Below are 22,307 nucleotides of genomic sequence, written 5' to 3' on the forward strand. Positions count from 1 at the left end.
TTAGGTTTTTAAAAAGTTTCAATTATAGCTCCCCAAAAGGTTTCAGCTCTCCCCCTCCCCCAGAGGAAAGAATCCTAAAATCAGCCCTTTCCAGGGATTGGCTTGGTCCCACAGAAATCGTTGTGGGGACTAGGGATATAGCTCAGTTGGTAGAGTGCTTACCTCGCATGCACAAATCCCTGGGTTCAATCCCCAGCACCACTGGGGGGGAAATAGAAGTCATTGTGTTCATAACTATACTCCTGGGAATGTCACTACTGTCACGCACAGATGGAGGGCTCTCTCAAGGGAACCAGAATCTCCAATTTCAGATTGCTGACTGTCAGGAAGATCCCTCAGGAGTCCAGCTCCCAAAACTCTTGGGTGCACCCAACCTCTACCCTGCCCAAGGGAAAGAGAATCCTCATCCATTTTGTTTTCTTTTGTTTTTGGTACTGGGTATTGAGCCCAGGGGCGTTTTACCACCAAGCTATATCCTTAGCTTATTTATTTATTTAATTTTTATTATTTATTTTTTTGGGAGGATATTGGGGATTGGACTCAGAGGCACTCAACCAGCCACATCCCCAGCCCTATTTTGTATTTTATTTAGAGACAGGGTCTCCCTGATTTGCTTAGCACCTCACTTTTGCTGAGGCTGGCTTTGATCCTCCAGTCTCAGCCTCCTGAAGTGCTGGGATTACAGGTACGCAGCAACATGCCTGGCCATCCTTAGCCTTGGTACCAGGCATGAACCCAGGGGCACTTAACTACTGAACCACATCTCCAGCCCTTCTTTGTATTTTATTTAAAGAGGGTTCCCCTGAGTTGCTTATGACCTCAGTAAATTGCTGAGGCTGGCTTTGAACTTTCAATCTTCCTGCCTCAGGCTCCTGAGCTGCTGGAATTACACTAAGACCAGCATTTTTTTTTTTTTTTTTTTTTTTTTTTTGTGACAGGGTCTCCCTAAATTGCTTAGGATATCACTATGTTGCTGAGGCTAACCTTGAATTTTTGATCCTCCTGCCTCAACCTTTTGAGTAGCTGGGATTATAGTACAGCACCCAGCTGAGAGTCCTTATCTTTAGGAATTTCATCCAGAGATTGCTCTCCTCTACCAGAGTGCCCCCAGCTTTACCTATATTCTGTGGCTCAATATGGTCCCTGCTGGTGGACTGGAGGGAGGGCCCTCTGTTCTGTGAGGTCTCAAGAGATCTCTGGCTAAGTGGAAGGTGAAACAGAACAAGGAAAGCAATTTCTTTACCTCCCTCCCAAGAGCATTCTCCCATAGCAGTACTTTTCCCATAAAGTTTAAGGCAATATACGTTGGCAAGATATGTATAAAGATATTTGTGCTAGAAGATACTAGGGCAGTGATTTCTAGCCTGAAAGATGGGGTGGTGGATTATAGATATACTCTGAGATGACCTGAGAAGAACCTATAAAACTTTTGTTCAGAAAAAATGAAACACACACACACACACACACACAGATACTCACACACAGTCATATAAAATTAGTTTCAGGGCATGCACATCCCAAATTCAGAACCTCTGTATTTTAGAGGACTTCAGAGGGTACAATATAAAAGTGAAAGTGGGATACTAAGAAAAGGACAAAAGGAAGGTGGAGAGGTGTTTTTTTTTTTTATGGTTCTGACCCACTGACCCATGGGAAGGACCTAAGCCTCCTCAAGCCCCACCATCAGACCCTACTGTCTAGTTCACCCCCCTCATGACAGCTTCAGTATGGGAGATACAAAAGGGACATTGGACCCAACTGAACCCTGTTTACTCATCCAACTCCCCTAGTTGTCTCCCTGAGTTACCCTCTGAATTCTACCCTTTAAGACTCTGAGACTGGAGGGGAGTGAAAGGAGGGGAAGAGGCATGGGGAGAGAAAGGATAGTAGAATGAATCTGACATTATTATTTTTTTTTACATTTTTTTTAAGAGAGAGAGAGAGAGAGAGAGAGAGAGAGAATTTTTTTTTTCAATATTCATTCCCTTTCAGTTCTCGGCGGACACAACATCCCCGTCTGTATGTGGTGCTGAGGATCGAACCCGGGCCGCACGCATGCCAGGCGAGCGTGCCACCGCCCGAGCCACATCCCCAGCCCCGAATCTGACATTATTAGCCTGTTTACATATATGATTGCATGACCAGTGTGATTTTACACCATATACAACCAGAAGAATGAGAGGTATACTTCATGTTATGTATGATGTGACAAAATGCATTCTACTGTAATGGATAACTAATTAGAACAACAATAAAAAAGACTGAGACTCTCTGCTTTTCCAGACCCTGAGGAAGCAACTCCCAAATATATATTTCCATCCCATCCCCACTTACAGGATGGACAGATCACCACAGAATGTCCCCAGGTAACACAACACAGAGAACCAAATCCAGCCCTCTGTCATTCATTCTCTATACCTGTCTGGGGACAGACTACTTCTCTGATGGCTCCTAAGGCACTTTATTGTCTGATCCAAATGCCTGAAGGGGCTGGCTGGCTGCTGTTTCTCCTCCTCCTCCTCCTTCTCCTCCTCCTCCTTCTCCTCCTCTTCTTCTCCCCCCCCCTCCTTCTTCTTCTTGAGGGATTGAACCCAGGAGTGCTCTCTCCCTGAGATACATCCCCAACATTTTATATTTAATTTTGAGACAGAGTTCTTGCCAAGTTTCTGAGGCTGGACTTGAATTTGCAATCCTCCTACCTCCAAAGTACCTGGGATTACAAACAGGCTTCACAGATCTGGCTACCTCTCCCTTCTCATTCCGTACTCTGATACTTCAGCTCTGGAGCAAGCCACAGGTTGTTTTTGTGTGGACATTTATCTATGTAAAGCCCACATTTACATTTTATAACAGACTGTAGGAGAAACAAGTCAGAGCCCAACCCCCAATCTATTAGAGGGACTCCTGTGTGACTCCTGCCAGAGGTAGATTGGAGAGAGTCAGGGGGCGTTTTGGGGTCCAGGAGGGAACTGTGAACACCCTGCATCTAGGTGTATCCATGTGTGGGCTTGGGTTCAGCATGTCCTTTATCTGGTCTGCGTGCCTAAGCTTCTGTTTGGGGTAGGGGTGGGGTGTCCTCAGTCTATTTTGTGGGCCTAGGGGTGTGTGTTTGTGGGGTCTCTGTCTCATTTGTAAAATGAGGATAGCAATCAGCCTCACAGGATCACTGGAGGGCTGTGAGTTAGTGCAGGTCTTGTACTTACGGCACCGCATGGCGTTTAAGGCTTCCTGGGTAAATGTCAGGCACTGTGATGTGATTCCCAGCAGAAGCCTCAAGCCTCTGTATTCCTTCCTTTACCCAACTACCTTGGGCCAAGGAAAAGACCTGAATGTTCCCCTTGGAGAGGTCACGGCTCCAAGCCTGGGTGTTGAATCAGCAGGTATATTCTCTCACTCTGTGTGCATGCTAAGCCAAAGCCTAGCAAGGAAGGCCTTCAGTCTCTGCCAGGCCTGGGGAGAACGGGAATGTTGCGGGGGAGGGGGAGAAAGACACTTACTCTCCAGGGAACCCAGGGCCTCCAGAGAGGAGCCCTCCAGAGAAATGAAAGAACTCAAAAATCAGAGGGGCACCCCTAAAGAGGTCCCAACTGGGATACCCAGTTCCCACTCAGGGACTCACTGAAATCTCCATTGTCATGGAGACCACATTAGAACTGATTTTCTGGAAGAATCCTCCCCCACTTCTCTTGGCCTCAGAACTAACTACTCCCTAAACTCGTTCCAGCCCAAAACTGGGATTTGCTTGGGCTTGTCTCTCTAGTCTTGGGAAGGGTTCCTGCTAAGCTCCATTAGTTTGGTCTTAATTGTACATATTCACCAAACAAGCATTTCATGCAAACCGCATGAATACAAAGAAAGGTCAGGGAAGACTTAAGAAACAAGGCCCTGGAGAACTCTCCAATACAGGGATGTCTGCACCATGAAGCAGAAAAGAAGACAGCCACACCACAGTGATAGGTGAGAATGCTCACAGAACTGACCCAGGCTGTCATGAAAGGCTTATTGGAGGGGGCTTATTGGAGGGGAGGGACATCCATGGGTCTTAAAGAACATTTCAGCAGAGAAGGGGAATTTATTTTTATATGCCCAAGGTGATCTTGTGGAATGAGCTGTAAAAGGGTGCCAGAGGTTTTATATTCTAGTTTCAGTTTTGATCCAGATGGGTTGGAAGAGCTTGCATGTATTATTTCTCGCCCCGATGTAGGGGTGCACGCCTGTAATCCCAGGGATTCGGGAGGATGAGGCAGGAAGATCACAGGTTTGAGGCTAGCTTCAGCAATTTAGTAAGAGACCCTCAGCAATTTAGAATGATCCTGTCTCAAAATAATAATTTTAGGGCTGGGGTTGTGGATCAGCGGTAGTGTGCTTGTCTAGCATGCTGAGGCATTGGGTTCGATTCTCAGCATCGCATACAAATAAATAAAAATAAAGGTCCACCAACAAATAAAACATAAAAAAAAATAATAATAATTTTAGAAAAAGCAAGAAAGTAATAAAAGGATTGGAGATGTAATTCAGTGGTAAAGCATCCCTGTGTTCAATCCCCAGTACAAAAAAAAAAAAAAAAATAGAAATCCTTCCTGGACCTCACTGCCTCAGCTGTAAAGCCAAAGAGCAGTCCCTAGTGGTCTGGGGTTTGGATAGTCTCTTGTGTTAAATCACAAGCCAGGAGCTGGGTTTGTGGCTCAGTGGTACAGCACTCGCCTAGCATGTGCAAGGCCCTGGGTTCAATCCTCAGCACCATACAAAAATAAATAAATAAATAAATAAAAATAAAGGTATTGTGTCCAACTACAATTAAAAAATAAATATTAAAAATTAAATAAATCACAAACCAGTGAGGAAGCAATATCAGACATTTCTATGCACTATCTCAAAGTAGTGCATAGACTAAAGACCTAGAGAATGTCTCAGTGAAAGCCTTGGGAGGCTTCATGTTCTGTGTGTACCAATGGCTGTACCTGGAGCAACCCAGCACAGTCTCTGACACAATAAATATTTTATTGGATGGAGTGATGAACAAAGGACGTGACAGAGACTATTACCAGATCTTATTGGTCAAAATTGAGACCTATCATGCCCCTAAGTCATCAGATCATTTGGGGCCTTTGCTCCCCAGTAGCCCATGCTTGCTTTCAGGTAAGAGAGAAGAAAGATGTCTAAGAGGAAATTATGCTTTCAGACATCAACTATCCTGGGCCTTTGGTTTTTACAGTAATGAAAGTAGGTCACAAAACAGCTCTGCAAAGTACAGACCCTTGAGGAAAATCCTGGATTCGATGCCAATTTACATTCATTGAGCACCTACTACAATCCATTGTTGAAACATGGCTTAATTCATTAAATCATGGTCTCACAGATCTTCAATGGAGAGCGTGAGGGTGGGAGCGTTGAGGCTGTAAACACTTGCGGTACTGACTGACCTCAGTACCTCTCTGAGCTTTCAATATATGTGAAATGAAACCAATAAATCCACTACAACAGCTTATGTTAACGAAATGAACACGTGGATGCAAAGTGCTTCATAAATGTTAGTTATTATTGTTCCTTCGGGCACACAAGGCGCTCGCCTCCCGCACAGGGTACACACACTGACGGGTTCACAATCTCACGTATACGCAGATGCAGAGACGTGTGCCGACGCCAGCCGGAGAAGCTCGCGGCGCCTCAAACCCCAGCTCAACGCAGAGCCCCATAGAGAAGCTACTGGATCCTGGGCTTCTCTCCTTTCTCTCAGTTCTTTATGAATGAACTCCGGCCGCGAGGAGGTTTTTTTTTTTTTTTTTTTTTTATGAATGGGAGCCCAGGACGTGAATGAAACCGGGAGCCAGCCTCTGTATTCTGATTGGTTACCACGGCTGGGAAACTCCGCCCCCCCTGCTCCCGCTGGGCGAGTCTCGGGATTGGCGGGCGTGCCCGACCCTAGGGTTTCATTCACAAAAGTCAATGAAACAAAGGGAACGGGTTGGGGGGAGAGAACCAGGGCCGAGGCAAAGGAAATGCACCAATCAGCTGCTCCCCCGGGCTCACAACTGTCTGCGGCGCCCGGAAAACAAGCCGGTGCGCAGGGGACCTGGGGCAGGGGCCGCCTCGCTCCGGCCTAGCCCCGCGGCCCTCGGTGTGGTCCCTGGCTCCAGCACCGACGCCCCGGCCTCAGGTGAGGCTGCAGGAGAGGGAGGATGGAAGGGAGTGTGTCTGTGATTCTCCTCTTGGCCTCCAACACACCGCGCTCATCTCACCGCCCGCCTCCGCAGATTCCAGGGACGCTGGGTGGGAGGCGCTGGGATTCGGGGTTGGAGGGGGCGCCGGAGTTGTGGGTGTGCGAATGGTGTGCGCTTTGCTTGCTCCGTAGCGCGCGTCTGCGCGCGCCCGCGTACACACACACACACACACACACACACACACACACACACACAGTCTTATGTAACCGAGTTCGGGCAGAGCAGGGCTGCAGAAAGCAGAAACAGATCCTGGCTCCCGGGAGCAGGTGGGACCTCCTTTGGCGGGAGGGGAGTGGTGACTGCTCACGGCCCAGCAGCCAGAAACCTCCACTTCGTCCCAGTGAGTCGGAGAAGTTTCACCATTGGACCCTGAGCCTCGGGAATGTCCCTTCCCCGTCACCCTGACCCCCTCTCACTGTAGCTCTCCCAGGACCTTGTGCGAATACAGCCTCCTCCCTCCCTCCCCAGGTCTCTTCCCCCGCGCGGGGCCCCGGCCGTGTGGCCGGAGGGAGCGGCCGGATGGAGCGGAGGATGAAAGGCGGATACTTGGACCAGCAAGTGCCCTACACCTTCTGCAGCGTGAGCGCCGCGCCGGCCTCCACGCCCGCCCCCTCCCTGCACCCCGCCCCTGCTAGCCCCACAGCCTCCTCCGGGCGGTCCCAGCGGGGTCCTGGGTGGCCCGGTCCCTGAGTCACCCTGGGACCCCAACCCCGCCACCGGGGTAGGCGCCTCAGGGTGACTTGGGAGTACTCTCCCCCTTCTCGCAGAAATCGCCCGGAAATGGGAGCTTGCGCGAAGCGCTGATGATCCCGCAGGGGAAGCTCATGGACCCGGGCTCCCTGCCGCCTCCCGACTCTGAAGGTAAAGAGCCTGAGAGATAAACCGCGACCCTTTCCCCACTCCCCACACCCACATACCGAGGACTGATCCTGGAAATATCCCACACCCCATTTTCCAAAAAGACTCTCCCTCTAAGGGACTCTGTTCATTTTTCTCGGCCCCAACCCCCAAGGTGGAGGGGGGACACTGCGGTTACTAAGGGTTCCTTTTCTCTCACCATTCCCTCCACCTCACCACCAATTTCATTATTCATTCTTCAGATCTCTTCCAGGATCTAAGTCACTTCCAGGAGACATGGCTTGCTGAAGGTAAGTAGTTTCTTGGCCTTTTCTATTATTTGGGGGGCAGACGGCGCGGTGGGGGTGCTAGCAGTCCCATCTAACCTACTTCCTCTGTCTCCTGTCCTTATTCAAAGAGTTCTCCAAGACCCCTTCCCCAAGTCCCTGGCCACTCCGCTCTCCCCATAGTCCAGTGTGGACACTTATATTGATATTTATTTTCTCTGCCCTAAGCCAGGCTTGTGTAACTAGGACCAGGGATGAATCAGACCATTGTGTGGGGTATTTGCTTATTTGAATGGAACTTGGCTCCAGGCCCATTTTCCTGGTTGAAATTTTCATTTGCAAAGTTTGTTTGGCAGGAACCACCAGGCCTAGGTGCATGTTGGGGTGTTGGAGGGGGTCAGCGAGGGACAGTAGGATGAGAAGAAGCAATTAATTTGTTACCTATCTTTGGGAGTTGCCAAAACATTGATCCTTATCCCTTTGGTTTCTCTTCCAAACTCCTAGGGCCAATTTACTGTCTAAGCCAAAAAAAAAAAAAAAAGTTTCAATAATTCTTTTCTCTGCACTTTGGCAAAGAGGATCTGAGGCTGACTCCCCAAATAGCCTTGATTGTATTTTTAATGACAAGGGTCTTTGCCTCCTGGATGTCTCCACCCCCAGGCAAATTCCCCCCTTCCTGTATGCTGGGGGTTAGTTACAAGGCCAGGATGGGGTCAGTGGCCGGGCCTCCTCTGGGTGGGGTAGTGTGTTCTGGTTGGATTCTTTGGTGAGTTTTGGTGGGGCCTGAGGGTGTCACTGGTGAGGTTGCAGGTGGGAGATGTCATGGTGGTTTAGAAAAAGTCTGAGAAGGGTTAACACTCCCATCTTGGTTAACACTCCTTTTATTTTAACACTCAGAAAACCAAGATATCAAAAACACTGGAATCCCTTTCTGAGGTTTTTTTTTTTTTTTTTTTTTTTCCCCCTCTTCCTTAGGATCTCCACATTTCTCTACCCTGGGTATCCTTCTTTGGAAATTGTTTGAACTTAAACCCAATTCCCCCAGAATCCTCCAAAGAAGGTTGGGGTAGAAAGAAAAGACCTCCAGCTCTATCTGTAGAGGGGAGACTAGGTCTGTCTTGGCGATTATGTTATCTCAAAAATATATATGTTGCCGGAATGACTATTTAGCATAGACCATGTCCTCAAGACATTCTGTGGGATTAAGGCTCACTGGATGCGTGGGTGCTGGAGGAATCTGGGTTCTGGGGTCTTGTGTGCATCTTCTCTGACTTTGCATCTCCTGTGTGGCCAGCTCCCAGTTATAGGCAGAGCTTTGCCAGGGTTGGCTCCCCCCCTCCAGGTTCCGGAGCTGGGCTGGAGCTAAAGAACGCGGAGGTGTCAGTTTCCACGGACTCTCAAACACTTCCTTTCCCAGAGCCTGATTTCAGTCTGACTTCCCATGCTCCTTCCCTTGTCTGTCAGCTGAGGGTCCTGACAGTGGGCAGCTCCAGGACTGTGAGCTAGGGGTGGACTCGGAGGTTGGCATTTTGGCAGCAGTTGGTCCATTTGTGCCTGGATTTGGGATGGAAGGGGGAGGAAAAATGTTCTCATCTCTCAACCTTGGAAGCCCCACCCCTTCGTGGTAGGTCTAGAGATGGTGCGTGTATCTGTCTGCATGTGTCAATATGACAGTGTGCATGTGTGTTTGTGTGTGCGCTCGTGTGCTTGTGTGTGTGTGTGTGTGTGTGTTACATGCTGCTGCCTTAGCAGTCCCTGTACATTTAAATCCAGTGGGTGTGGAGGTGGGGGTGGGGAATGCAAGGCGGAGGGGGAGCTGGGATCTCCTTGGTTCCCTCTCCTTCCTTCTGAGGGAGCAGCTCAGGTTCCCAGCTGGCGATGGATGGCCAGGCCTGAGGGGGGGATGCTGAGGCCACTTGCTTCTTCTCATTCTCTCTGCGGAGACAGATGCAGCTGCCGGGGCCCTGTCCCCCTGCACCATCCCAGCACCACCCCAGCCTCCTCTCCTGCCTCTTCCCACCAGGTCAGTGTCCCCTGCAGCCCAGGGGGAACTTTGGGGTGGCAGGGAGGGACTATTTCCTTTGGAAACTTGTCAGTGGTGGGGTACATCAGGAGAAATGGGTGCCAGAGCCCAACAACCCCCCATCCCTCAGCTTGGTTTCTTCCTAGAGACTCAATTTGGAGAGAAGCAGCAGATCCTTGTAGTGTGGGTGGGGCTGTGGTGAACTGGGTGATGACCAGGTTGACCTGAGCAGGTTTAGAAAGATATTGATGGGGTTGCCAGTTCTACATCTGATATCCGGACATTGGGGATGAGCATTGGTGAGACTCTTTAGAGGCAGCTTAGATATCTTTGGGGTTGGGATTTTCTTAGACAGAAGAGGATGAAGTGAGGCTAGGAAGATGTGTCTGATTTCTGGAGAAATCTATTGAGATGCTGGAGAAAGGATCAGGCTGTCACAGGGAAATCCAGGCTCAGGCAGGCTGAGCCCAAGATGCATTTGTTTATGGTGAAAGATGTGCTGGTTCTAGTCCTGGGTTCCTTTCTGGCTTGTCAGGAATCTTTAGGAACCCTTGGGAACAATGACTTTGTGGTGTATTTGGTAGCATGAAACATTGACTCTGAGCCACGTATATCCTTTGTATGAGGCTGGGGTCTGTGAATTCCCAGAAGCCTTGGGATAGGTTCCAGGGGTCCTTCATTCCTCTGATAATGCGTGTAAAATTTTCAGGCGTGCACCATATACAACGGTATATGGATTTTTCTAGGAAGAAAACAATCTCTAGCTTTTAATCAGATTCTAAAGGGATGGGTCTGCGCTCGCTTTTCACAAAAATCATTACTCCTGACCCCTCTTCTAAGGGCTCCCATCCCCTTGCCCTTTGGCTTCTTCCTACCTCATCTGTAAGTCCCAAAAGAGACCCCATGTGTGAAGGGTGTACGTGGAGGACGTGTTTCACCCCTGGGTTGCCATGTTGCTGCAAGAGCAAAGTACAGCAATTGGGGTGTGTGCGTCCCCTAATGTGCAAGTCTGTGGGCCTGCATGCAGGTGCCTCAGCATGTCTGTGGGGAGAGATGAGGTTAACCCCCTCCTTAGTCTTCCCTAGTTCAATGCCTCCTTCACCATCTTTTTTCCTCCTCCCCTTCCAGAACTCTTCTGGAGACAAATGTCCTCTCCACAGATAGAGAACTGGTTCCTTCCAGTATCAAGGCTGCCAGGGTGGAGGCAGGGTGAGGGTGAGAGCTGAAGCCAGTGGCCACACAATGGAGCAGAAGCTCCAGAGAATGCATGTCTAGCCCTTTCACCGCAAGACTGACTCCTGGGAAGGTGACGGGCATCCATGTGTAGACAGATGGGTAATGTCTATGGTGGGCTTCACTGCTTAGCTATTTTAACTTCCTAATTTTTTGGAGCCCCTTTTGGGAGGCCCTCAAGTCCTTCTTTTACTGACTCCTTGTTGGAAGGACAGCCCCTAAAAATCTCTTTCTCTGACTTTCTCTATCTGGGCATTTTGCTGGTTTGACCGCTTTCCTTCCCCCTTCTTAATCATCTGCCATGACCCGAGGCAGATCATCCCCACCTTACTGCCAAGATGGAACTGGGGCAGACCCTGGCATACTGGCTCAATAGCCAGAATTCAGCCAAGTCAACAAGTAAATAGAGTGGTGTTTAAAAAAGAAAGAAAGAAAAATAAATAGAGTGGTATTCACTCAGGACCAAACCTGGTAATTAAAAATTCTCCTGCTCTCCAGGAACGCAAGGCTCTGCTGCTGTTCCTATTTCTATCCTTGTTGATGGTGTCTGGGTGACTGAGGGTTCTGATATACCCTTTTGGGAGAAGGCCAGTGCCTGGGAGGAGGGGCTAATCAGGGACTGGGTTCACTCCTGGCTCTGGGGAGAGAATGGCGACACCTCTTTTGGGGTGGGAGCTGTATGCTGGGGGAAGCCTCCTCTGGGGGGTTCTGGTTCAGCTTTCGGGCTTAAGGCAAGATGACCTCCAGGGCTCTGTTCTCTCTAGCTCAGTGACGTCATCAGGAGATGCCCCTAGCCCATTAGCTCAGTGGAAACTGACCGCTAATGAGGCCCCATGAGGGGCCTAGACTACGTCAGCCACCCCAAAGTTCTGTACTTCCCTTGCCCTTGGGACTAAGTAGCAAAGAGGGAATGTTGCTCCCCCTGCTCCCCCTTCCTGACACCTTTGGGGTATGGCCTATGAAGGGACAAGGGGTGAACTTGTACCTTGAGCAGCTGAGCAGTTCTTCAACCTTTCCTTTATTCCTGTGCTTTCCAAATGAGCTTATCCTTAAGTGTCACTAGGGTCAGTTGTTAAAAATGCAGGTTCCTGGCTGGGGATGTGGCTCAGTGGTAGAGTGCTTAGCATGCCCAAGGCCCTGGATTCAATCCCTAGCAGCACCACCACCACCACACACACACACACACAAAATGCAGGTGCCTGGGCTACCTTGTGCCATAGAAAGAGACTTTCCAGGGGAAAGGACTGGGAATCTGTGTGGTAATAAAGCCCAGGAGATTCTTGAATCAGGCCAGTTGGGGAATGGCTGGCCACCTTTGTGCTATAGTTGGGCTCCTGAAAAGATGTGTGTGAGCTGGGTGTTTACGCCAAGGTATTTCATGTCCTTCTGATTTATCTGGTCACTTTAGGATTGTATTATATTGACTACCACAAATTCTTCTTTAATTGATGTGACTCCTGATTCTTAAACTTCCTCACTACCATCTCTGTCAAGAAATCAACTATCTATAAACCTATATTTAAAAGAATTTGGCCCCTCTGATACTTAAAGCAAAGTCAGTTGTGAAAGATCCTTCTGCCAAACAACTTACCACAGTCCTTTACAAATGTAAAAGACTTTGTAAAATGTGCTTTTGGGGACTGGCTCTGCCTCTTGTGTCACTTGATGTGGGGAGAGGGAGAACCTCAGGATGAGGGAAGGACTGGCCTAGTTAGATCTCTTTCCTTTTTTTTCCCCCAATATTTATTTTTTAGTTTTAGATGGACACAATATCTTTATTTTATCTTTATGTGGTGCTGAGGATCAAACCCAGTACCTCATGCATGGTGGATGAGAACTCCACCACCAACCACTTTGCCACAACCCTGCCCTTTCCTTCTTGTTCCTAGGCCCCAAATGCTGGCTTGTGTGAGCCTGAGGAAAGGGGTCAGAGAATAAGGTTTTAGGTATCTGCTCTGAGCTAGACCCTTCTCTGGGTGCTGGAGAATCAGATGAACAAGACAGATGAAGCCCTTGCCCTTGTGGAGTTTAACTTTCTGGTGGAGGAGATGGAGAATAAATATGAACATTCATTAAGAAGATAAGTTTAGGGCCACAGATGTTGGAGAGAAAATCAAACAGATGTGAGCCAGGTGCAGTGACACACACCTGTAATCAGGAAGCTGAGGCAGGAGGGATCACAAGTTCAAAGCCAGCCTCAACTTAGCAAGGTCCTAAGCAACTTAGTGAGACCCTGTCTCTAAATAAATTTTTATCAAGGGGCTGGGTATGTGGGTCAGTGGTTAAGCATCCTTGGGTTCAGTTCCCAGTTTAAAAAAAAAAAGTGATAAAAAACCAGGAGGGATCACTTTGATTTGAGTGGTCAAATAGGCCTCTGAAGAGGTGTTAAAGTGAGTTGAGACCTTGATAGCCGGAAAATAAAATCAGGCAAGGATCTGGGGAGGAGGGGCTGAGTTTAACAGGGTTGAAGGCTAAAGAGGAGACCAGATGCTAAAGAGTGACAGGCAGGACCATGCTGGGCCTGGGAAGCCAAGAATAAGAGTTTGGATTTCATACTTTAAGCAAGAGAGAAAAATAATTAGATTTTTCTTTTCTTTTTTTGGTAAAAAGATGACTCTGGGGGCTGGGTTTGTGGCTCAGTGGTAGAGCACTTGCCTAGCATGTGTGAGACACTATGTTCAATTCTCAGCACTGCATAAAAATAAATAAAGATCCATCAACAACTAATAAAAATATTTAAAAAAAAAAAAAGATCACTTTGACAGCTATGTAGAGAACATCAGGCTATAGGAGGTGAGAGTGGGAGCAGAGAATTCCCAGAAGAGGGTGTATCCAAGTCAGAAACTGTGGAGCCTTGACCACAGGGACACTGAAGAGATGGGGGTGTGTTTGTACAGGTTGGGGATGTGGAGGTAGCCATCTCTAGCCATCTCCTTATGCTCCTCACCAGCCATTCTGAACTCTGAGTTGTTTTATCCATCAGTTTCCACATTGTCCAATTTGAGAGCAGTCTCCAGGGCATGAGAGTCCAGTCTCTTTGGGCTACAGGTTCCATTGCTTCACCTTAGATCCAGTCACTTCCTGGACTATCAGAAAGTTCTTTTTTTTTTTTTTTTTAAATATTCGTTTATTTTTTAGTTGTTGTTGGACACAATATCTTTACTTATTTATATGTGGTGCTGAGGATCGAACCCAGGGCCTCACTTGTGCTAGTCAAACACTCTACCGCTGAGCCACAACTCCAGCCCATCAGAAAGTTCTTCTTCCCCTTCCTGCTATAATCCTTTTCTTTTTCCCCTTAAGAGAGAGCAAAAGTGGGCCAAAACCCTGGGGTCCAGGGAGGTACTTCACTGTACATCCATCTGAGAAGCCCACTCCTGGAAAGGCCAGGATAAGAACTACAATTTAGAGTCCGGATGTGCCAGGATGAGCTGCTGTTCTATTTTTGTTTTCCTGACTATTTTCAAACCCAGCTCCACCCACCTGGCACTGTAGGAGTGCTTCTTAGACCTCCAGGCTTGGGAACCCTGCTCTCTCCAGTCTCCTCCTCTCCCATCCTCTGTCCTCTTTTTGCCTTTCTTGAACCTTCCTCTTTCCTCTTAGATCTCCTTTCCTGGGATTTAAAACTCTTGGGCATCTCAAAATCATCTGGAACATTGTTTAAAATGCAGATTCCTGGGGGCTGGGACTATAGCTCAGTGGCAGAGCACTTGCCTAGCATTCGTGAGGTACTGGGTTCAATCCTCAACACCACATTAAAAAAAAAAATGAACATATGAAATAAAGGCATTGTGTCCATCTACAAGTATTAAAAAAAATTTAAAAATGCAGATTCCTGGACCTTCCCATATTCTGAATCTCCCTATTTGATTCCAGATCCATAGGATCCCACTCCTTGTAACCCCTGCCCATCCCAGGTGGGACTCTGCTGTGGGCTCAGAGGAAGCTGGGTAATCTCTGAAGGGCGGGCCTGTCTGCACTAAAGAAAAGTGAAGGGAATAAAGAAAAGCATCAAGGAAAAGATTGGAATCTGCTCAGACAGGTTCTGGGAACATGCAGTCTTTCCTCCAGGGTCTTAGTGGAGCCTAGGGGTGGAGGTGGAGTTGCCTGCAGTCTAAGGCAGGCTGTTGTTCCCTCCAGGGCTGGTTCTGATCTGCAAGGTTGCAATAATGGTTCTGCCAGGGGCTGCCACTTAGGGTTCCAATGTTGGACTCACCTCTGACTTCTGACCTCTCTGTGCAGCTCAGGTACCAGACAGTGATGAGCAGTTTGTTCCTGATTTCCATTCAGAAAACTGTAAGTAGAGGGCTTTAGGTGGAGGGAGTTGGGAAAGGGGGGGCTGGAGGGGTTGGGGGGACAGGAAATGAGTCACAGGAATATCACCTGAGACCAGTTTACTTTCTCCTAAAGAAAGGGTGAAGGTCAGGGCTCCCCATTCTTGGGTATGGACTCAAAGACCAAGGAAATAACTGGGAGATAAAGCCCTAGGTCCAAATGTGGGGTTTGTCTCCCCCTAGCCTTGTGACCTTGGAGCAGGATACTTTCTCTCTCTGATCCTGCATTTCCTTGTGTCTAAAGTGAGGGGCTCAGGCCTATTCAGTAGAACCGAGTTCTGTTGTTTTCTAAGGTTTTATACAATTCAGGTGATTTTGCCCCTCAGGAGACATTTTGCAATATAGACATTTTTTGTTTGGATGTTACTGGCATCTAGTGAATGGGTAGAGGCCAACAGTGCTTCTAGAAAAAAAAAATTCTATGATGCTCAAGTCAGCCACCCACATAAATAAATAAATAAATAAATAAAATGTCCAGCCTCGATATCAATAATGCCACCATTGAAAAATGATGCTTTGCCGGGTGCAGTGGCACATGCCTGTAATCCCAGTAACTCAGGAGGCAGGAGGATCACAAGTTCAAGACCAGCCTCAGCAAATTAGCAAGGCTCTAAGCAAGTTAGTGAGATCCTGTCTCAAAATTAAAAATGAAAAGGGCTGGGGATGTGGCTCAGTGGTTAAGCACTGCTGGGTAGTTCAATCACCAGTACAAAGAAAAATAACAACAACAAACAAACAAAAAGAAAAATGCTCCTTTAATGTCAGATACTTTGCTTCCAACTATCTTCACCAATGAAATGATACAGGGTGCGAAGAATGAAAAACAAGTAACAGAACCATTGATGACAGGGCCTTTGACTGGAGTGCAGTAAGCCAGGATGTCATGTACACTGGCAGCCAGGCCTGGTAGCTGGACTTAGGGAATCCAGTAAGGGCCATGCTCTTCACAGATAATTAGGAGCATGTGTATGCTTTTCAGCTGACATTCAAGAGGGCTAATATCCAACCTTAACTAGAAAGATTCTTTATAGCACCAAATAAGAAAACATGTCCCTCCCTTGGAACTTTCCAGGGCACTCAGGAAAACCAAAGGCCCTAGGTTCGAGGTGCTCCTTCCTACAAAGGGTTTTCTGGGATGAGAGCTTGCATTTATTATGTTGACATTTTAGACAGTTTCTTTGGTTAATACTGGTCATTAGGCTGATGTCTAAAACTAGATATAATGAAAACAGCCAAAATGTTCAAGTGTCTAACTACAGATCTTAGAAAATTGAGACCCAGAGAGGAGAGGAAGATGTACCAGTGACGCAGCTAGTCCTCAAAGAATAGAAGGTGTTAGAAGCCCTGTCTGCCTCTTGTGTGACATACTCTGCTCTTGTTCTGCCCTCATCCCTACCTGTGCAGTAGCTTTCCATAGCCCCACCACCAGGATCAAGAAGGAGCCCCAGAGTCCCTGCACAGATCCGGCCCTGTCCTGTAGCAGAAAGCCGCCACTTCCCTACCACCATGGCGAGCAGTGCCTTTATTCCAGGTGAGTCCCATCATGGGCACGGTGAAGGGTAGTCAAGGTGTCAGAAGGAGGGAGGAACTCCCACTTGGGGTGGAGGGCTTCAGGGAAACCACCCACCATGAACAGAGGCAGCAGTGGATGCAAGTGACAACAGAGGGGATTTCTTAGCTCCTGTAAGGAGCAGCCCAGATAAGGACTTCCTCTAAGTAGGCAGGATGGACAATGCAAAGGATAGCTTCAGGGAAATGTGTTAAGGCCAGCGCAGACTGCTTTCACTCAGAGGCCTACTATGACAAAAACACATTTGCTCTGGACTGGGGAGAGGTGTTCTTAAGATTAGGCCTGTTTCAGAATTGAGAAGAGAAAGAATTCACTTAGGGCTGAGTCCCAGTCCCTTCTGCCCTTCCTTTCCTTGTAATCCCTGTTATTTCACTTCCCTGTGAAGGATTCAAAGATGCTCACCCAGCTTCTCTTCTTTCTCATCCTGGTCTCCCCTTAGCTCCAGTGCCTATGACCCCCCCAGACAAGTCACCATCAAGTCCCCCACTCCTGGTGCCCCTGGACAATCGCCCCTGCAGCCCTTTCCCAGGGCAGAACAACGGAGTTTCCTGAGATCCTCTGGCACCTCCCAGCCCCACCCTGGCCATGGGTACCTCGGGGAGCATAGGTAAAGAAACAGATCCACTACACCTGGGGGCCCAGGCCTCACCAGTCTGTCCTCAATCCCTGAGCTCTCCATAGAGACCTGGCATGGGGGGAGAGAGGGAGGAAGGGATACTGAAGCAGGCCGTACTCCAGAGCTCACTGGTCAGGCCTGGGAGTGACAAACTGGAGGAGGGATTAACATAAGATTCTCTTCTCTTTCTTCTCCATCCAACTACATCCAGCTCCGTCTTCCAGCAGCCCCTGGATGTGTGCCACTCCTTTACATCTTCTCAGGGAGGGGGCCGGGAACCCCTCCCAGCCCCCTACCAACACCAGCTATCGGAGCCCTGCCCACCCTACCCCCAACAGAGCTTCAAGCAGGAATACCATGACCCTCTATATGAACAGGCGGGCCAGGCCATAGGCCAGGGTGGGGTCAGTGGGCACAGGTACCCAGGGGCGGGGGTGGTGATCAAACAGGAGCGGACAGACTTCACCTATGACTCAGGTAAGAGACTCTCCTGGGGAGGGACTCAGAGGAGTTTTTCTGGGATTGCCAGGTGGGGTGCCATGTGCTCAATGAGTAGTTCAGTTAAGCCCAAGTGTCTCCACAAGGTTTTTCTATTATCCAGCTCATAAGTTCAACCCACTGATTCACTTCCCTCCCCCTTCCCCCCATCCCCCCCTCCCCCCCATTCCAAAGAATTTTTTTTTTCTTTTTTGTGGTGCTGGGGATTGAACCCAGGGCCTTGTGCATGAGAGGCAAACACTCTACCAACTGAGCTATAGCCCCAGCCCAAGAATTGTCATTTTCCAGTCAGCAAACATTCAAATAAAAAGGGGTATACAGATCTTTGTCCTCAGGTAGCTTATAACAATAGGAGAGTTAAGGTATTTATTTCTATTTGGGTTTTAGTAATCTACTTAAAAAGTAAAATACTGTACCTGGAACATGAGTGTACAGAGTTGAGGATACAAAGTTGAATAGACTGTGTCACCACTGGTCCCTGTCTCCAGCAGAAGTTTAAAAATACAAAGTGATTTGAATAAGAGAAACATGAACTAGAAACTAGTTAGGCTCTTAGTTTCCCATAGGAATGCAGGGCTAATATATGGTTTCCACATCCCACCCCACCCCCCAAAAGCTGGGTACCTGAAATAGGGACTGCTTTAAATTCTAGTTCCACCTCGCTGTTGACAGGAGTGAGATGTACTCAGCTATGTTCATAAATAGCTATAGTTCAAAGCCTCAACTACAGAGGGAAGACCATTCTCAAGAAGAACACAGAAAACTGTCGTCTCTTCTTTCCTCCTGGTTTCTGTACTAAATTGAAGTCTATCAGCAATTTTGCATTAGAAAAAGAAGTCCAGAGATTAGGGTAGGCGCAGAGTTAGCTAAGAGCTTTAGAACTTCCCTTTTCCTGGTACCCAGTCTTTCAGGGGCAGGGAGGTGAACCACAAACCTCGCAGCTGCCCGACTGAGAACCGGATGGGTGCTCTCGTCCTCAAACACAGGGCACAGCCAGGCCTGGCTGTGAGGTAGTGGGAGGAGGAGGAGGGAGATGCTCTTGCGGCTGACCTTCAAAGGCTGTAGACCGGGGGGATCGTGTTACATGCCCTTGAACTCCCGCCCCTCCCCCGTCAGCTTCCCTGAATGGAGTCAGGAATTCCATTCACAAAATGGAGGCTTGAATGAAGCCGCCCTCCCGCCTCCTCCCGGAGGTGTCGGGTTTCAGCCTCTCATTCATAGGTGGGAGTGGAGGGGGAGGGCGGGAAGGGGTTGGAACTGGAAAGGGTGGCTTTACACAGCGGGTTCCCGAGGTGGAGTGGGGGGGGTTTCAATGCTAAGGAAGGGAATTGAGTGCAAAGAGCTGTTAACCTGAAATAGCAGCCCAGTGCCCACCGCTGCTTCCCCAGATGCACACACGCTCTGGCTCTCACGCACACAGGCACAGGGCTGAGAACCTGACCTGTTGACCGGACGTTTGCCGGTTCTGAGGGAATCTTAGGCGTGGACACCGAACCCTTTCTCCCCCGGAGGTTCATCTCTCACTCCCCTCCTCCCCCTGAACTCACAGGAAACAGCTGCTCCCTGGAATCTTGGGCCTTGTGGAACAGCTTGCCCAGCCCCAGCTGCTGCCATCTATGCCCTCTGCCCCAGCCCTCAAGCTGAGGGGCTCAAGCCTCGTGCTCCCTCTGGGTGAACTTCCCCTGGGATTTGGTGGTGGGCAGGCAACTGGGAAAGGAACAGTCACCGGAAAGCAGGCTGGCAGGAAGAACTTGAAAGTGTGTAGGACTTCCTCCTCCCCTCTCCCGCCAGCTGCATCCCAGCCACCTGTAACATCACCCTTTCTCCACCCCTCACAGATGTCCCTGGGTGTGCATCAATGTACCTCCACACAGAGGGCTTCTCCGGGGCCTCCCCAGGTGATGGGGCCATGGGTAAGGCAGCCCCCTCCTTCCCCTGTCAAGCCCTCAAGTTGGGGGAGGGGGCTTTGTTGGGGGGAAGCTCTCCTTAGCCAGGAGTCTCTGTGGATTATCAGTAAACTGTTAGATCTCAGCAACTCCCAACTTCCTCCACAAGGCTATGGCTATGAGAAACCTCTGCGACCATTCCCAGATGATGTCTGCGTTGTCCCTGAGAAATATGAAGGTCAGAGTGATTTCTTGGGAGGGTCAGGGTCTTATCTACATCCCCTACTGGCTGTGTCCCTGAAGAAATCACATTACATTTCATCGATGCAAGCTGGGTGACAAATGGGAAAGGGTCTGGAGAGGCCCCTTGAGGAGATACCCTGGGAGAAGGGAAGAAGTTGGCTGGGGCACCAGAAGACACAAAGCCCCCATACCTCCTATTTCTGCATTCTCCAGGAGACATCAAGCAGGAAGGAGTTGGGGCATTCCGAGAGGGGCCACCCTACCAGCGCCGGGGTGCCTTGCAGCTATGGCAGTTTCTGGTGGCCCTACTGGATGACCCAACGAATGCCCATTTCATTGCCTGGACAGGCCGGGGGATGGAGTTCAAACTAATTGAACCTGAGGAGGTGGGTATATCAGAGTGTCTCCACCCCTCCTTGCCAATGTCTTTGGAGCCTGGAGATAAGAGAATAGTGGCATGTGCCTTCACTATTACCCTCGTTCTACATAACCTGAGTTCGTGAGCTGGTACTAGTTGTATGGCTGGCTTAACATTTGGCACCAAGAATATCAAGTTTTGCCTGGCACAATAGCACACACCTGTAATCCCATCAACTCAGGAGGTTGAGGCAGGAGAAATCACAAGTCTGGGGCCAGCCTGGGCAAATAAGCAAGACCCTGTTTCAAAAAATAAATAAGTCAGGAGTAGGGTTGGGGCTGTGGCTCAGCGGTAGCACACTTGCCTGGCATGTGTGAGGCACTGGGTTCGATTCTCAGCACCACATATATAAATAAATAAAATAAAGGTCTATCAACAACCAAAATTATATTTAAAAAAAAAGTCAGGAGTATATCTTGAAGGTAGATTGACTCTGGATTCAACTCCTAGTACCACACACACAAAAAGAAAATTATCTCAAGTGCTCTGACACCCCACACCCCCACTTTTTCTCTGAGATAGCATCTCCACCCTAAAACTTGTCTCTTTTGTCCTCAGGTCGCCAGGCTCTGGGGCATCCAGAAGAACCGGCCAGCCATGAATTACGACAAGCTGAGCCGCTCACTGCGATACTATTATGAGAAAGGCATCATGCAGAAGGTGGGGAAGAGGGCAGAGAGTCCAAAGACAAGGGGTAGGGGCAGTGACTGTGGGGAGGTGACAGCAAAGGGGCAAGGAGAGCATTTTTCAGCAAGTCTGTAAGAGGAGAAAGTGAACTTCTGAAGGGAATCTGCACAGGAGGGAAAGGTTCCCACACTTCTACCTGGACATGAAGAAGGGCTCTGTCCCCCAGTCCTATCTTGAGGTTGGGTATACCTCGACTGACTGACCTAGCTTCTCTCTCCCCTTAGGTGGCTGGTGAGCGATATGTATACAAATTTGTGTGTGAGCCTGAGGCCCTATTCTCTCTGGCCTTCCCGGACAATCAGCGTCCAGCTCTGAAAGCTGAATTTGACCGGCCAATCAGTGAAGAGGACACAGTCCCTTTGTCCCACTTGGATGAGAACCCTGCCTACCTCCCAGAGCTGGCTGGCCCTGCCCAGCCCTTTGGCCCCAAGGGTGGCTACTCTTACTAGCCACCAACAACTTCTCCCTCCATTAGGGGTGGGTGCTGCCCTGTGTACATATCAATGAATTTGGTGAAGGCCTCATTCTAAAACCCACAGATGTCTCTGGGGCAGATCCCTGCTATCCCATCAGCTGCCCTGGCCCATAGAGTTGCTCACCAGAGTCTTTGGGAAGCAAAAGTAGAAAAAGGGCAAATCTAAAGGTGGAATCTCAGAAGCTCCCTGCTGGAAGGGGGTCACGACCATCCTCAGGAGTTCAGGTCAGCCTCTTCCTAAGTCCTACTTGGAGGCCTAAACCCCGTTTCCCTTCCCTACCAGAGAACAAGTGATTGTTCTGTTTCAGGGGACAGAGAAGGAACTTCCCAACTTTATCCTGGCAGGCTAGCCAGGAAGTTCACTTGAGCTCCCCAGTTCTTACACTGTGGGGAGACAGAAGCCTAGACTCTACACCGCCCTAAGCTGTGGCCCTGGAGAACTTGGGATGCCCGTTCTTGGTGCTCTCCTCCCGTAGGCAGGAACCTGGGATGGGGATACTGGACAGAGGTGGGGGGGATGGGTTCCTAGGGGCTCTTTGCCTCTCCTCTGCCTTTTCCTAGGCCCACCCAGGCTTGGGATTCCACCTCCACCTCATCTGCCAGACCTTAATAAAGGCCCCTACTGTTAGTTCTGCTTGCTCTTTGCTGCCTTGGGCATGGACCTGGAAGAGAAAGATCTGGACTTGGGGCAGATAACTGAAGTTTGGGGCCTGTCCCTGACACTTAATTTCCTATGCTGATTTGGAAAAAAAGTAGTTCACTTCTGACTTTAGCTTTCCTCTGAAAAATGGGCTTCACAATACCTGCTTTTTCCTCTCCCAGAATTATTATTCAAGGACCCAGAAACAACTGATAAGACATACTTTATAAAAAAAAAAGACATACTTTGTAATCTAGGTGGGGCCCCCTTGGCCACTGAAGCATGGTTCCTGCAACAGTATTTATGCCCCTGGGGAAGGGGCAGGTGGGATCCTGAGCT

General features: G+C 49.0%; 1 protein-coding gene and 1 non-coding gene across 3 annotated transcripts; one reads left to right on the forward strand and one right to left on the reverse strand.

Annotated features, from left to right (window-relative positions):
- Nucleotides 1-6,078: 6,078 nt before the first annotated feature.
- Etv4 (ETS variant transcription factor 4) lies at nucleotides 6,079-21,956 on the forward strand. 2 transcript variants are annotated; one of them, XM_027947119.2, is made up of 13 exons: nucleotides 6,079-6,157; nucleotides 6,690-6,800; nucleotides 6,989-7,082; nucleotides 7,322-7,369; nucleotides 14,844-14,897; nucleotides 16,340-16,466; nucleotides 16,945-17,112; nucleotides 17,333-17,598; nucleotides 19,458-19,532; nucleotides 19,675-19,743; nucleotides 19,962-20,134; nucleotides 20,725-20,826; nucleotides 21,078-21,956. In XM_027947119.2, exons 2-13 carry the CDS (start codon nucleotides 6,741-6,743, stop codon nucleotides 21,300-21,302), a joined length of 1,461 nt encoding a protein of 486 aa, XP_027802920.2. In that variant the 5' UTR covers nucleotides 6,079-6,157; nucleotides 6,690-6,740; the 3' UTR covers nucleotides 21,303-21,956. The 2 variants fall into 2 exon arrangements, with proteins under 2 accessions (XP_027802920.2, XP_027802922.2); XM_027947121.3 differs by lacking the exons at nucleotides 6,079-6,157; nucleotides 6,690-6,800; nucleotides 6,989-7,082; ... (3 more) ...; nucleotides 16,945-17,112; nucleotides 17,333-17,598 and adding an exon at nucleotides 18,955-19,376.
- On the reverse strand, nucleotides 17,811-17,884 carry Trnae-cuc (transfer RNA glutamic acid (anticodon CUC)). The gene has a single exon. It is a non-coding gene; the product is annotated as a tRNA-Glu (tRNA).
- Nucleotides 21,957-22,307: the final 351 nt, after the last annotated feature.

The sequence above is a fragment of the Marmota flaviventris genome, chromosome 17 (genome assembly GCF_047511675.1).
Source record: "Marmota flaviventris isolate mMarFla1 chromosome 17, mMarFla1.hap1, whole genome shotgun sequence".
NCBI classification, from domain to species: Eukaryota; Metazoa; Chordata; class Mammalia; order Rodentia; family Sciuridae; genus Marmota; species Marmota flaviventris.